The 16,484-nt window shown below is 48.1% G+C and overlaps 1 protein-coding gene across 1 annotated transcript in view; it reads left to right on the forward strand.

The window, feature by feature from the left end:
• Positions 1 to 16,484, forward strand: part of SLC26A9 (solute carrier family 26 member 9) — a 56,868-nt gene that overhangs the window by 36,529 nt on the left and 3,855 nt on the right. Inside the window, exons 11-20 of the mRNA XM_006137217.4 lie at positions 40 to 117; positions 1,732 to 1,827; positions 5,877 to 5,983; positions 7,023 to 7,092; positions 7,977 to 8,069; positions 8,652 to 8,771; positions 10,093 to 10,410; positions 10,768 to 10,822; positions 12,150 to 12,295; positions 15,338 to 15,415. Coding sequence (XP_006137279.2) covers positions 40 to 117; positions 1,732 to 1,827; positions 5,877 to 5,983; positions 7,023 to 7,092; positions 7,977 to 8,069; positions 8,652 to 8,771; positions 10,093 to 10,410; positions 10,768 to 10,822; positions 12,150 to 12,295; positions 15,338 to 15,415 — 1,161 coding nt within the window. The remainder of the gene's footprint in view (positions 1 to 39; positions 118 to 1,731; positions 1,828 to 5,876; positions 5,984 to 7,022; positions 7,093 to 7,976; positions 8,070 to 8,651; positions 8,772 to 10,092; positions 10,411 to 10,767; positions 10,823 to 12,149; positions 12,296 to 15,337; positions 15,416 to 16,484) is intronic.

Below are 16,484 nucleotides of genomic sequence, written 5' to 3' on the forward strand. Positions count from 1 at the left end.
GTCACGGAACCTCCGTAAGCATTCATTTTGTCTCCTCAGATGGCAAGTTTCTTTGTGGCGCTGGTGGTTATGATAACCATGCTGGCTTTGGGAGTCTACCTCGACCCCCTTCCAAAGGTAAAACCCTGTGCAACCACCAGGGTCACGGAGGGTGTGGGGGCACAAGTAGGGACACCGTGGGGTATAGCTAACTCTTCTGTGTCCTGTTCCCTTTCCCGTGTCTACTATGTCCAGCCAAACCAGGTCAGCCTTCCTTGCTGTTGGTAAATCGAAGAGTTGTCAGATGAAGCTGCATGGAGCTCTAATAAGCAACACTCACCCTCCTCCATGCCATGAAACTCACCAGATCTGGGGTTTTCTCAAAACCAGGAGCACAGAATGAATCTGGCCCAAGAGTCAAGAGAATCTGAGCTCATTCCTGGTCCCAGCACAAAAACCCATGAAATGTGGCAGGCTTGGCGCAAACATGGAGTTCAGAACTTGGCTGTATTACAACTTGAAAGCCAGAGAGAGCAAAGAGAGGGGGTTGTGCCAGGACTTTCGAGGGTAGAGACTCAGCATCTCTAGCCAGGGCAGATCATCACCCCGGCGCCGCTGGGCTTGCTGCATCAGTGTAAAACAATTGCTTGAGCCCCGACACCTCTTTCATTACAAATCAATCACGGAGCTCAGGGAAGTATTAGACCAGGCTGCCTTTTTCTTCCCATCATTTTTACTTTAGTTGCTTACTTCCTGGTGGGAAGCGCCCTATGAATAAATTAGTTATTCTTGTAATTAAGTGATTGTTTATTAACTAAATATAGGCTGTGAAATTTGGTCCCAAGGTCCCCAAATATCTGGTGGGCGTGGAGATTCAGGGGGTTGGGTTGGTCCATTCTATTTAGAAGCCAAACTTCTCCACCATTGAGTATGTTCAGAACCAGCACTTCGGTTCAGGCCTATCTCTATTAATAATGACACTTACTTGGTGTTGATTATTTATACTGTAATTATTCGTACAACAGCAGCACCTACCAGCCCTAATCATGAACTGGGATTCCCCTGTGCTAAGTGCTGTACAAACACAGAACAAAAAGTTGATCTGTGCATGGGCGGTGGGTGAAGGCAGAGCTGGGGGAAGCAAGCCTCGCCAGCCCCACCCCCAACCCTGCCCCCCCAGCACTACAGAGATGTGGGGGCGGTGCATTGCCCCAGCTCCACCCGCCCCCCCCCCCCCCCGCCCGCTCCCTCCCCCTGCACTACGGGGAAGGAAGTAGTGTGCCCGGCCCCAGCCTTCCCCGCCCCAGAGCACTGGGGAAGGCAGGCGCTGGGGACAGCAATGCTCCGCCCCCAGGACGCCTACAGCAGGCATTCTAGGGGTGGAATGTGGGCGGGACCATGCTTGGCAGTTTGGGAAGGCAATGCCTTCCCCTGCCTAGCATATCAGCCACCCCTTGATCCGTGTCCTCTGCATAAAGCACACATAAACTAAGCCAATTCCAGCGCATGGATTCCTAGTGCGAAGGAGCCATGTCCACACTGATTCTCTGGCTGGCAAAGGGGATAAAACACATTATTTTGGATCCAGATTCAAGCATGATCTTTGTGAGCTTCTCCAGTTGCTCATCCCTCATCCTTGCCCCCCTTGGCAGCCAGGCCTGGGAGCAGGCCATATTTGCAACTGTCCCTTGCGCAATAAGACTTTCACATTTCCTGTCTTGGGAGTCTAATGTGATACCCTCTCCTTGGTAGTCTGTGCTGGGAGCCCTGATCGCAGTGAACCTGAAAAATTCCCTCAAGCAGCTGGCTGATCCCTTCTACCTGTGGAAGAAAAGCAAGCTGGACTGTGTGAGTATCCCGCCACAAGAGTCCCTGGGGAGAGAAGGCAAACTCTGATTACATTTTTCAATAAGGGTAAATCTCACTCCTACATAGTGGGGCAGCTCAAGACATAGGCACCACTTCAGCCCTGAAAACAGGGCTTAAATAGGACATAAGCAGCGCACTGGCCCCATACAGAAGGGTAAGTTTCACCCTATAAGCACAATAATGCCTCCAACTCAGTGTTTAGCTTGATGATCACAAGCAAGGTGCATTGTAGAATTAGTTGAGCACTGTCACACTTCATGCATGTAATGCAGAGAACTGAACTATATTCTACTGTATTTAATTGCCAATCAACTTTAAGAGCCTGTTTGTCAAGAACAAGTCAAACCGGCCCTACTCAATATCTCCAAGTCTTGACTTAAAAACTCAGTCAATCGCCCTCCAGGGCAAGGAGAGGACATCATTAAAGATAAGGACTCCAGGCACTGGCTGTCAAATAAACCCAATCGGAGACAGAAGGGAATTTGGAAATGTCTGACATTTAAAGACTTTGTTTGACTTATGTCGGTGGGTGGTATCTGTGCAAACTGGGCCAAAATAGCCTACCAAATCCCAAGGAAGCTGCTTTATCTGAGAAAATGGAAAGGAATGGAAAAGGACAGATTGAGTCATTGACAGCTAACCTAAAATACTATTCAAACAGGTATGGAAGAGGAGAGGGGTTAGGATTCCAGGCAGGGTCTCTTAGGGTATGTCTACACTAGCTTGTTAGTTCGAGCTAGGTAGGCAAATGAGAGCAACCGGAGTTGCAAATGAAGCCCAGGGTTTAAATATCCTGGGCTTCATTTGCATGTTCCCAGGCACCGCCATTTTTAAATCCCCCTTAGTCCGAACTCCATGCCCGCGGCTACACGTGGCACGGAGTAGGTAGTTCAAATTACAGATCCTAATTTGAACAACCATTACTCCTCGTGGAATGTAGCCGCGGGCACGGAGTTTGGACTAAGGGGGATTTAAAAATGGCAGCGCCCAGAAACATGCAAATGAAGCCCAGGATATTTATATCCCGGGCTTCATTTGCAACTCCGGTTGCCCTCATTTGCCTACCTAACTCAAACTAACGAGCTAGCGTAGACATACCCTTATAGAGGTGTGACTAGTTCAATCCATGACATGAATGTTCCTGCTCAACAACACACCAGAGAACACTCAGCTACAAAGTTTTGCCAGAATACCTCTGGGCTAAGATTGAGATTTGATTTTGCATACTTAGGCTAGGTCTACACTGGGGAGAAATTCGACTTAAGATAGGCAACTCCAGCTACCAGAAGAGCAAGATTAGCGTAGCTGGAGTCGACGTACCTTAAATCAGCCCCACTATGAGAGATTCACAGGAAAAACTCTTCTGTCAACTTCCCTTACTCTTTGCAACCCCATGGAGTATCAGGGCTGACATGTGCACAAACAGCATTTGATTAGGCAGGTCCTTATTAGACCTGTCAAATCAAACCCTGGAAGATTGATCTACAGAACATTGATCTCCAGGTAACTATAGATAAGACCTGGTCTGTGTCTAAAAGTTAGTTTGACCTAGTCTGTGAAAAACATTACATCTTGGCAGTGTAGTTCTGTCAAGCTAACTCCAGAGTAGATGCAGCTGTAGAATTCCATTGTCAATTTAGCTACAGGCTCTTGGCTGGAATTACTACAGTGATAGAAAAACTCTTTCCCCCGAATAGTAACAGTCTGTATTATCCTGCTGCATCTATGCTGCTGTAGCATAGGCATATTCATAGTTATCCCAGTAAAAAACGTAGTGGGTGCAGTTCTGTTGGATCAAGGGTGGGCAAATACCAGCCCGTAGACCGGATCTGGTCCACCAGGGTTAGCTCCCCACCACTATATTTACCTGCCCGCATCCAGGTACTGGCGATCACAGCTCCTGTTGGCTGCAGATCGCCATTCCCAGCCAATGAGACATGGAAGCAGTGTCCCAGTCCATGCCACTCCCATTGGCCGGGAACAGCGACCCCCGGCCAACAGGGACTGCGATCACCGGTACCTGCGGAGGCGGAAGTAAATATAGTGGCGGCGACCCGCCAGGGGCTAACCCTGGCAAACCATGTTATCGCCATCTCTGTGTCAGATAAAGGTGCCTTATATCAATATAGCTTTTTTAAATACTTGAACTGAAACAAACTATACCAGTATAACCACTTTTTTTATACTGATATAATTGCACCTGCACTATAGCACCCTTAAAACAACCTGACTTGAAAGGCCATGTTAACAGCTAGTTTAGACATAGTTTAACGCTGTTAAAACGGTGCCAATTGGTTTTGTTGTGGCATACAGGAGAGCTTAAAGATTAGTCTTGATTACCAAAAGCATTTGAAATTAGGTTAGGTTTAGCCAACTTGTTCATTAAACTCAATCTAAACCAAGCCAGGTTTCCTAGTCCAGACAAACTTGAGTCATATCAACTAACCTGATTTTAAAAACACCTATTTTCACCCTGATCCAAATAGACCCGAAGTTTGGATCTATCTTTGAATTTCCATAAAGTTCTAGGGGCTTGGGTCCAGTTTTTGAGTTCAGATCCATCTTACTGATGTAGGTCCAAGCTGTACTGTCTTTTGGATCAAAATGTCAAGAAAGATTGCCCTCTGCTGTTTTGGAACACAAGAGGGCTTGATCCTGGTATTCTGGCCAATTTTCAGTTAGTTTAATTGCATGCTGGTGCAATCTTCCCTGGAATTTCTATTGGATACAGTGACCTTCTCCACTTCCTGTTCTAAACTGTTGTCACAGCTTTGCTATGTGATATCAAATAGCTGTTGTGCTTCACCTGAGAACTGGCTGCATGGATCACTGTTCAGGTATCACATAGTTTAGAAAGGACTTATGAGGAGGAGAAGTCATTGATAAAATGATTTGGTTCTGCTGCTCTCTCCTCTGTCTCATACCACCTTATATCTGGGATTTGAATGTAATGGTGTTACCCTGGTGTGAATGAAATCAGAATCAGGCCCGTTACTCCCGTTGTGGGCGAGACGACAACTGTGTAATGTTTCTCAGAGGGCACTGCTTCCATATCAGTTACGTATCTACCAGCTGTTAAAAAATCTTTTCAAGTAGAAACACATCTCTGCTACAAGACTGCCAGCTGATCAGCAGCAGGGGCATTCAGAAAGATGCGACTAGATTGGAAATACATTAGAAAACAGCAAACGTCCTGTCTTGACTAGTGAAAAAGGTACTAGTCTGGTTACTGAGGGGTTTACGAAGTACTATACTAATGTACAGACACCTTTCTAAAGCTGAGGAACATGAGTGGCTGGTAATGAAGGCCAGGGAAGACACAGACTTCCCAAAACTTCCTACATGCCCGACCACCACAGGCTGGGGCTGCCGCCGGGGAAGGCTGGAGCCATGGCACAGCAGCTCAGATTCTCCACCCACCTGGAAGGAATGGGGCCGCGGTGCAGCATGGCAGTGCCAGCCCTCCATATGACCAGGAAGGATCGAGCTGGGGTGGGCAGAGCTTGGCTGCAGTGGCGGGGCCTCGGGCAGAAGGGATGGGACGAGGATGGAGCTTGCCTTCTGCAGATGGGTGTTCACCTACCGCCCATGCTGAGGAACTTCAGTTTATGGCAAACATGCCTCAGTGTCCCAAGAGCAGACACCGTACGTGAAAACATTTTCTTTTTGTTTTTGTGCTCCGGACAGCTACTTACCACTAGAAACGGGCTTAAGTGGTAAAATTTAGATCGAGTTTTTTAATCCCCAACCAATAGGGATTTGAGTTCCAGTCCAGCTGACCTTGCAAATGTTTCATCAGAGTGTCCACCTCTAATCTTTTCCATCCATGTGCAGAATAAAATTGTATGTGCACAAAGGCATGTGCAAATGTGCACCACCAGTAGAAACAGAAAACCTGGCAGTGAGTGCTCTGCTAATCAGCTGGGTGGCATTTGAATCACTCCTGAATGACAGCAAAAGCACACAGCTTACAGGGAACCCTTCTCTGTGCCACAGAAAAATGACCTGCTATTCTTGTCTTTCCACAGTTGGTCTGGCTGGTGAGTTTCCTGTCGGCTTTCTTCTTGGGCCTGCCATTTGGACTCGCCGTCGGAGTGGGATTTTCTGTGCTGGTGGTGGTGTTCCACACACAGTTGTAAGTAGAATCTGAGCGCTGTGCCCATGCAGAGAACTTTCCAGTCACAAAACAACCTGTGGGCTCTTGGATCAATGGCTTTCGGGCTAGATTTTCAAAGGAAGATCTGACAGGAGCCCCTGGGAAAACGCAGGCACCAGACCCTCCCCTTGGAATGTGTCAATAGGAATGTCGGTTGTTAATTAGTGCCTGGTTTCCATTCCTGTGCACCGGGGCCGCTGACGGGGGCGAGGAGAAGCTGCCCCAGGGGCTGGCAATTTAAAAGCTGCCAGAGTCCCAGGCTTTTTAAATCGACTCTGGGGCCTTGGGCGGCGCTGAAGACTAGCTCCTAGCCCCGCTCCTTCTGCCTAACCCTCTGCCCCGTCCGGGGGCCCCGAGCCATGCACGTGGCCTGGTGAAGTCTGTCAGTTTCCCTGCTATGCATAGTAGCCCAGGTGCCTGTTCCAAAGTGGGTGTAACTCTGTAACTATTTACCCTGCTCAGAAAAACACCAGCTCCATGTGACCTGGTGTGGAGGTGGTGGAATCTCCCTCTCTGGAGATATTTAAGAACAGGTTAGATAGACATCTGTCAGGGATGGTGTAGACGGAGCTTGATCCTGCCTTGAGGGCGGGGGGCTGGACTCGATGACCTCTCGAGGTCCCTTCCAGTCCTATTATTCTATGATTATTCTATTCTATGACCTTCCCTAAAGAATCCCCTGCTCATTAGGGTGAAATCCACCTTTGTGCAGAGCCTGCCACAAAACCTACACGCTACTTATGCCCCTCGGCATAGGCCTTCACTGGTGCATAGCCCTCCAGCTGGACCTCGGCACAAGAGTGAATTTCAACCACAAAGCAGGGCAGCCTTGTGAATGAACCTTGCTCTTGCCAGTACCCAACCCAATCAGGCACCCAGTCTTGTGAGAGCCTCCAGGTGTTACTAGAATATAAATAAACAAGAACCCTCGTATGCGGCACACTTGCATGACAGCAAGAGAAGCAGCATTTTTCTTCCCTGTCTTAAATATAATCTATCTGTTGTCTTTCCTCCCTAGTCGTAATGGCTCCGCTCTGGGTCAGTTAACTTCCACCGACATTTACAAGAACCCCAAAGACTACAATAAGGTAAGAGTGGAAGCTAAAATCCCCTAAGCAAAAACGCAAGCCCCTCTGTTTCTCATTCCTGCATGACCAGGCCAATAAGTGATCCAAAGAGGCTGTATGTAGGCTGTGTTACTATCTCTCCAGATTCAGCTCAGTCGGGTTGTTTTTTACTTTAAGAGCCACCACATTAGATCTGCTCTTTCTGGTGGAGGCTTTTGTGCTCATTTACTCCCTGTCTGTCTCATTTTAAGCAGAAGACCCCCAGGTTTTCCACCCATCTGTCTCACCTGAAGGGCTAGTTCACTGGTTACGTTATTATTCCATGGAAAAACAGAGGGAGCTGGTACTTGTGTCTAAAGCTGTGCAAATACCTGATTTTTCAGTTCATTGCCAATTCCCAGAAAAAATTGTTTGGGATAGAGCAAAACGTTTCCTTTTCCTTTTCTCTGTTCTTAAATATTTTTGATTTTTAATAAAAACTAAAAGCAATTTTACAACAAAAATTAATTTGGAGTTTAAAAAAAATCCAAAAGTTTTTGTATAAAAAATGTCAACATGAAGTGGTTTAATGTTTTCCTGATTTTTTTGATTTAACGTTTTGTTGGTAGGTTTTTTTGTTTGTTTGTTTGTTTTTTCCGGCAAAAATAATTTGGTGAAACTGGCATGAATTTGCAAAACATTTCAATGTCGCCGCATCTGGATTTATCGCTCCAAAAAAGTTCTAGCCAAAATGTTTGGCCCCGCTCTAGTTCTGTTCCCTACAAATAAGCACACATTGAAGGTTACCTGAGATTTCTTTGTGAGATCCATTTATCCCACCCTATACTCTTGTTGCAAAAGCCCCAACCTAACAACCCTATGCCAAGGCTTGTCATGCATAGTCTGAACTCTGACGTCTGTTGCAGGTCTCTGAACTCGACGGAATTAAAATTGTGACCTATTGCTCCCCGCTGTACTTTGCCAACTCAGAGATATTCAGAGAGAAGGTTATAGCAAAGGTAAGAAATCCTAGCCAGACAGAGGTGCTGCAGTGGCCTCTAGCACTCCAGCCATTTGTACACCGACTGACTTCCCGGTGCCTGTTCCAAACTTGTCTCTCCTTTGGCAACCTGTGCTCCTGGGCAGGTTGCTCTGAGAGCTGGGGACTTTAGCCCCTCAGAGTGTGTCTGCACTGCAGCTGGCAGCAAGCCTTCCAGCCCAGGTGGACAGTCTCACATTAGTGGGATTTGAGCTGGCTCATGCTAGCAGTGTGAACACAGCGAGGCCGAGACTACCCCTGAAATGGGGTGTGCGCAAGCTGGGGGCACAATTGATTCCATTTTAGCCCCTCTAGTTTGGCTGCCTCCATATTCTGTGCTCTAGAGAAGGGAAGTCTCCATCCGTTGAGTTGTCAAAGTTTCCCATTTAAGGAAATGGGAATAAGTTCCCTACAGCAGGTGGGTGTTGGACCTTGTGCCAGCACAAGTCATGGTCAGTTTCTCTTTCTGTTTTTCATATATGGGTACAAGGCTCTTGAGCTCAGGTCACTGAGAGATGTGCTACATCAACAAACCCAACTCACTGCCTCTCTTTCTCCCTAGACTGGAGTCGACCCCGGCAAAGTGTACTTAGCCAGGAAAAAATACGTGAAACACCAGGAGAAGGCGGCAGCATCACAAAAAACTCCGAAGCTGCAAAAATTGTTCTTCAGGAACAGCAAGGTGACTCAAACTGGGTTCCTTTGATTGTGGTATAGCCCCGCGTATGTCCATGTTTCCAACCTCACCGGGACTCTTCCTCCTGCTCTGACCCACGACTCATGCTACAGTGACTTACACACCAAACTGGGTGTCAGTGTCCCATTGGGTTGAGTAGGAGCAGGAGGCTGCTCAGTTTGGCCAGAGAGTCTAGGGCAGAAAAGACCAGCCTCCAAGCCCATGGCCTGTGACAGCAGGGAAAGATCTCACGTTAGTATTCTGGTCTCCTTTTCATGGCATGGCTTAGCGAATGCAAACTGACGTCAGCAATGGAAAGGGGCAAATATGGCCGCCATGGGTTCCATCTGGATTATTAAAATGTCTGTGAATAGATATGTGCAAATTTGGTGTAGCCTTAAGGAATTTTGGGGGGCAAGTTGTCAGAGTGGCCTCCCGTGTTTGAACTAGGGATGTTAAATATCGATTAATCAATTAGTCACATAACCTTATGAATGCTTATCGGTTAGTCAACTATTCTATAGTCCCCGGGGTGGGGCTGACAGCCAGTGCACTCCGGCCCCGCTCCCAAGGACCCCTTGCCACTCCACGTGGGGTGCCAGGCAGGAGCTGGTCCATGAGGGAAGCCAGTTTAAAAACCAGCTCCCCTCATGGACCGACTGCCTGATGCCCTGTGTTGCTGCCTCTGATACAGAAGCAGCAGCACAGCGTGGCAGCAGCCCCTGTCCCAGAGAGGGGGGAAGGCAGTGCGTATAGTCTATAGCATTAACCTATAAGCTTTTGCTTATCGGATAATCAATTATCAACTACACTATTACATCCCTAGTTTGAACACAGTAAATAGTACCAGGGAAGACAACAGAGAGGATCCAGGAAGCAGAGGCGGCATCAGCTCTTGCTGTGCCTCCACATTGTTCTCCTACTGAGTGGATCCTAAGGGCTTCTCCATCCCTCCCCTTGGCTGCTCATTTCACGGTCCAGGAGGCTGTGGAATGTCCTGTTGCCTGCTAGGGACCCTGAACGCCCAGCCAAGGGTAGTGAAAGGGCCAGGTGGCCATGGCTTGGTGGCCGGAGTGCCGCTTGTGGTTTGAGTCGCTGATGATGTTTGACAAACTGGCTGATCCCTTGGGCGCAGACAGAAGGAAGCTCCCCCTCATATAGAGACGTGGCAGGGATGACACTGGCCTGACAGAGGGAGGGATGCCTTTCTCCCATACAGGTGGTAGCTCAATCAGAAGATTTGGGGTGGACACAGGAATCGCTAGGTGAGTCGCGAACGCTTATAACCACCCCACCCCCTCACCTTGTTGTCTTTGTTTGGCTGCAGACCTTGTCCGTGCAAGAGCTGCAGAAAGATTTTGAAATCACCTCTCCGACGGACACCAACAATAACCAAACCACCGCCAACGGCAACAGCATCTCCTACGTCACATTCCACCCACCTGCCAACAGCGCCGGGCAGGTCAATACCTCAAGTGAGCTGGGCAGCATCACGAGCCACCGGGGCAGCAACGGCAGTGTCATCCCAGCGGCAAACGTCGACCCCATGACCACTGCACCCCCCTACGTCAGCTTCCACACCATTATCCTGGACATGAGCGGCGTGTGCTTTGTGGATCTGATGGGCACAAAAGCTTTGGGGAAGGTTAGTTCTCTGCCACACCCTGAATTCAGAGCGTGACTCCTTCGACAAGTCCCTTCTGTTTCCCTTCCGTGCAATGGGGAGAAGGATACTTCGTCCTCGAGTGATGGTCCCTATTGTATTCCGCTGAGGGTTTACACATGTGCATCAGTGAGATTGAATCCAGTGGGATGCCGATCAGGACCACACATCCCGAAGGACATCCAGTTACCCCTCCGTCACTTCCCCTGTCTTCCTCACTTCCAGCTTGTGAGGAAAATTGGTGCAGATCCTTGGATGAAAAGCCTTTTATAAGCACAGGACATCACTAAATAGAATTATTTATTATTATTCTCTCTCTCCATTTCCTCCCCCATCCAGGTGTGTTCCAGCTATCAGAAGATTGGGATTAAAGTTTTCCTGGCCAACGTGCATGGTAAGCATCCAAGCATAGCACATTTCTTTGTGCTCGTTCCCTTATTTCTCGGATACGGGTGTGGTGGCGAGATATAGATGTAAATTCATAGATATATTTAATATTAAATCATTGGAAAGGAGAAGGAGGAAATCACAGATAATCAAAGAAAGACTTTTACAATGGGCTAGTGCTTTCCTATGACTAATTCAGGATTGTTCCTGGCAGTATATTCCCCAATGCTACCAGGAAATCTCCTATGCAATAAGGTTTCTGTCACATGCCACTCAGTGCTGATTATTTTAGGAAGCGGGATTTAATAGCTCAGAGAATAAAGCAAGCCTGTAGCAAGAAGAAAAGATTTACTGAGCTAGTTCATTACACAAAGGCAAAATGTGGTAAACAGTGAGGTGGCAAAGTTTGCAGATGATACTAAACTGCTCAAGGTAGTTAAGACCAAAGCAGACTGTGAACAGCTTCAAAAAGATCTCACCAAACTAAGTGACTGGGCAACAAAATGGCAAATGAAATTTAATGCGGATAAATGTAAAGTAATGCACACTGGAAAAAAAAACCAACTATACATATAATATGATGGGAGCAAACTTAGCTACAATGAGGAAAGAGATCTTGGAGTCATCGTGGATAGTTCTCTGAGGACGTCCATGCAGTGTGCAATAGCAGTCAAAAAAGCAAACAGAATGTTAGGAATCATTAAAAAAGGGGTAGAGAATAAGATGGAGAATATCTTATTGCCCTTACATCCATGGTATGCCCATATCTTGAATACTGCGTACAGATGTGGTTGCCTCATCTCAAAAAAGATATACTGGCATTAAAAAAGGTTAAAGAAGGGCAACTAAAATTATTAGGAGTTTGGAACGGGTCCCATATGAGGAGAGATTAAAGAGACTAGGACTTTCAGCTTGGAAAAGAGGAGACTAAGGGCAGATATGATAAAGATCTATAAAATCATGAGTGGTGTGGAGAAAGTGAATAAGGAAAAGTTATTTACTTGTTCCCATAATATAAGAACTAGGGGGCCACCAAATGAAATTAATGGGCAGCAGGAGTTCTTCTTTACACCGTGCATAGTCAATCTGTGGAACTCCTTGCCTGAGGAAGTTGTGAAGGCTAGGACTATAACAGGATTTAAAAGAGAACTAGATAAATGTATGGAGGTTAAGTCCATTAATGGCTATTAGCCAGAATGGGTAAGGAATGGTGTCCCTAGCCTCTGTTTGTCAGAGGGTGGAGATGGATGGCAGGAGAGAGATCTTTGGCTTCCCATCCACTCCTCCTCCAGAAGCTTTCTCTTCACTCACAGCATCGTTTTTCCCTTCTGCAGCCCAGGTGTACCACGACATTAGCACGGGCGGCGTCTTCGAAGAAGGGGGGCTGGACCAAAGTCACATCTTCTTGACCATCCATGATGCTGTTCTCTTTGCGCTGGCAAATGCCAGAGGAGACTTCCGCTCGCCTGGTTTAGAAAAGGTACAGCGTGGGCTTCCCGGCATGGTGCAGAACCGCGGGGCTGCGTGCTGGCCCCTGCGACACACATGCACGGCCCGTGAGAGGATAAGAGCCTACTTCAGTTATTTCATTAGAGACCCAAGATATACACCAGACTCCCAGGCAGGGAGCCACTGCCCAGCCCTGTTGAAGTCAAAAGCATTGCACAAGGCAACCAGGAGCAGGGTTTTGCTCATAACTGACTGTCAATGGGGATGCTTAAACAGGGCTGGCCTGAGGGAAAATGGCATCCTGGGCAAACCTGTGTTTTGGTGCCCTTGTCTCCTGAGGGCATAACACTCCCCGTTTCCCCTGGCACCCGTGGGCTCCCCTACCCTGTGCTCCCTTTGCCACTAACCCTGCATTGTTCCCCCTTTGCCTCAACCTCTGCACAGTGCCCCCTTCACCCCAACCCCTTCACTTTCCTCCCACCTCTGCCCCCAACACCAGCCCCACGCTTCCAGCATGTCCTGCTCAGTATCCTCCACATGCTTTACCCAGCCACACCCATGCCCAGTTTCCCCTCACCCTCTACCTATGGTGCCCTAAGCATGGGCCTGGCTTGCCCAGCCCTAAGGCCGGCCCTGTGCTTAAACGCAAACAATAGCAAAGCTCAGCCCCTAGTAACTAGAGGCAGAACACATCCACCTCCCCAGGAATAGCTCCAGTCATTGCCAGCAGGAGGGGCAAGGAAAGTGACGTACAGCAATGTGGCACGAGCTGTAAATACAGGGGTGACCTAGGTTATTTAGCAAGATACCAGCCGGTTATTGCATAGTAACTCGAATGGAAACAGTGAAAACTCATGATAACATGTGAAAACATCCTGCCTTGCCACTGTGCGTGTGTGCCAACAGCAGCTCAGCCAGGGGAAATACGCTGCTGAGGGACGTTCCTCTTTAGAAACACGTCTGCCCTTTGGGCCCCTTCTCCCAGTGTATTTCTAGTGCTACGGGCATGCTGGTGGGGGGGGGGGGGGGGTGAGGCAGCATTTGTAAACGCAGCAGACGGACTGTAGGCTCAGTCAGTGTGAGCCTGGAAGAAGAATGATGATAATGATTATCCTGGGATGTCTTGTTCCCCTCCCTGCCCATCACCACACACTCCCTTTCTGATCATTCATTGACATTGTAGCAGTTAAAACCAATGAGCAGTCCTGTGGCACCTTAGAGACTCACAAAAATATATAAAGTATCATGAACTTTCGTGGGCACAACCCTCTTTTTCAGATGAGCTGGAGTGGAAATGACAGGAACCCAGAATTTGTAACAGAAAAAAAAAGGGAGGAGGAAACAAGTAGCTGTCAATTGTAGTGCTGGTGCTAATGAGATTAACTGAGTGGGCTGAGAGGGTCCCATACTCAGGTTTTGATGTCAATGAGGTGTTAAATGCAGGGCAGGCTGGCTTTATAATGCGACATCCAGTGAATGTGTTTGTTCAAGACCAGGGAAACAGTGTCAGATTTGCATATGAAGGTCAATTGCTTGCTGTTCCCCTTCCCAGGACTGCCAGGGAGCCAGAGGGAAGCACACAGCATGGGTCACTCATTCCTCTGCCCCCTGCCCTCACCAGCCAGGAAGGAAAGGAATGCAGGGAGACTGGGTGCTTTCCTCTCACTCCCAGATAGTGATGGAAGGAGAACAGCGAGCAACAACCAGCATTGATAGGAATCGGGGGGCATAACCCTCTTGCGCTCCCTAAAGATCACCCTGGGGAACTGGTGTGGGTCCGTCTCCAGCCAGCCCCTTTCCACCTGCCTTCTGCTTAGTGCGGCAGCCTGCAGAAAAGACCCAGGAGCCCAGCGGGGAGCGTGGCCGCCCCTCTTGCAGCAGAGTGCCCCAGCCAGCTCTTACTGGAGCAGCACACCGTGCACAGTGCCTGACTTTCACCCCTGCGACCGTGATGAACCCTTGCATATGAACGCAGACTGACAGAGTGTCTTGGCCAGCTTTACGTGACCATTTCTGATCACCAGTCTGGCCGTTCACTCTTCCCTGAACTGTGGTCTGACCTCTCCCTTGCCTACACTGTATCTCGACGCTCACAGCCCGGTGCTGCTCCCAGCCAACTTATTTGCATTGCGACACTTGATAAAAAGTTCTGCAGTCCCAATCTTAGGCTGACACTGGAAAGACCTTATCACTGCCACACAGCAATTATTTGCTTTTTAAGAGATTTGCTGAAGGTGAAACCACCTGGCTACCACTGTGATGTAAGACACGGAAACAACTGACGTTTTCTGAGTTGGGTTTGTTGAATCTAAATGTTGGAGGAGTCTTGTAGGGTCATACAGTGCTATTAAACTGGTCCCCCTATGTCCCTAACCCTATGTCCCATGGCAGCCAGGGGCATGGTGATTTTTAAAGACATGATTTTATGATCTTCAGCAATGCACTAATTAAATATATTTAAATAAATTTTAAACTGAGGTCCTGTCCACTCACACAGTACATTGAAACTGATAGTATCTACCTGGGGTTGGCAAATGCCTGTTAAATGGCTTCACTGCCACTCGAATGGCTCTTTCACAGTTACGTTGTTCTGCTAATAGCTCTGGCAGGCTGTCACTTTTAAATCCACTTGATCCTCTCTGGAGGTAGCAAAACCACAGAACAGGGATAGGAAGAGGAGGCAGGGTGGACATTAAGACCCAGCGGTGCCCCAAACTTTCAGGTGCCATATTATGTGTATGGGTAAGGATGGCCCTGGGCAATAGGTGTGATTCTCATTTACATTAATGCCTTTTATACTGCTTTCACAGCCTCAAGGGCTCACAAAGTGGCTGTGAAAGTAAACTTAATGTGGTGTAGTAATGTAAATGCAAATCAGGACCAATGCACTTGCCCAAACATTCCCTGTATCTGTTTTATTGGGTTTGAGTTTGAGTCCAGGACCAAGTCCAATAGTAATTTGTGTTTCCAAGCTATATAGGGCAACTTCATAGGCTGTTCTCGGGTTAGCTACATTTTTATCCCGTTCAGTCCTATGCCAGCTAATCATTGATTATGACTTCTTTCCATGCAGAAACCAAGTCAGACAGAGCTCTCCATGTACGATGAATCTGTGGACGAAAGCAGTACCGAATTCAAGAACCTAGAGGAGGTGGGTAGAACCAGGAATCCCTTTGTATTGTGGTAGCACCCAACTAAGACGGACGCCCCATTGTGCTGGGAACCGTACCTACGCATAAGTCGTCCCTGCCCCGGGAGCTTAGAACCACGATAGATGAGACAGACCAAAGGTGGGAGCCAGGGAGTGGCGTTCTGCAGTGTGCAGACAGGAGGCTAAGGCATAGAACGAGTGGCCTAAGGCCGCACAGGGAGGTCAGTCTGTGGCAGCAGCAGGAACTGAGCCTGTATCAACAGCTGCCCGCCTCATGCCTTAACTATAAGACTGGCCTTCCTCTGAAGAGAAACGCATTTATCTTTTGCTACTGTGTCTGCTGCATTTTGTCTCCTAAGCATGGAGGCAGGTGGGCAATCAGTCCTCATGCTTCCACGAAGACATTTGGAGGAGTGGGGACAGAAAGAAAACCTCCCCCGGCATGGTGCAGTATGACACACTGTGGAGGTGGATGGTATTTGTCTTCATCTGAATCATCAGGCCCTGGCCATAAGATTGCCAGATGGTTTCTAACATACCAGGGAAAAAAAAAAAGGACCCCAAGAGTTAAGCAAAAAAATAAAAAAAATAAATAAAAAACAGCGTGGCCCCTTTAAGAAACGCTTTTGAGGCTTTTGGGTCCTACCAGGCTGCTGGCAGCCATCCGCCATCTTCTTGCCCTGTGTCAGGCCGGAAAACTGCCCTGCGGAACCCAGTAAGCACCTGGAATTTTCGCCTCCTGTCTGGGAAAAAAAATCAGAAAATGCCAAACATTTTAGGTGTCCGGTATTTTCTGAATTTTTTTACCAAGCAGGAGGGGAAAATACCGGACTGTCTGGTTCAATACCGGACACCTGGCAACCCTACCTGGCCAGTGTCACAGGATACCTAATGAAATGGGCTACTGGGCGATTCCAGTACAGAAACTCCTGGGTTTCTACTGGAGACGGGCCTGCAGTACAATGTTCAAATCCTGGCGGGCCCCAGAGTTTGGAGAGTCTGGAGCATGAGGCTTATCACTAGGTTTCAGTGCAAGTCTGCAGCTGGCATAGCTCAGAATACCTCCACT

Source organism: Pelodiscus sinensis, chromosome 27 (genome assembly GCF_049634645.1).
Source record: "Pelodiscus sinensis isolate JC-2024 chromosome 27, ASM4963464v1, whole genome shotgun sequence".
Taxonomy (NCBI): Eukaryota; Metazoa; Chordata; order Testudines; family Trionychidae; genus Pelodiscus; species Pelodiscus sinensis.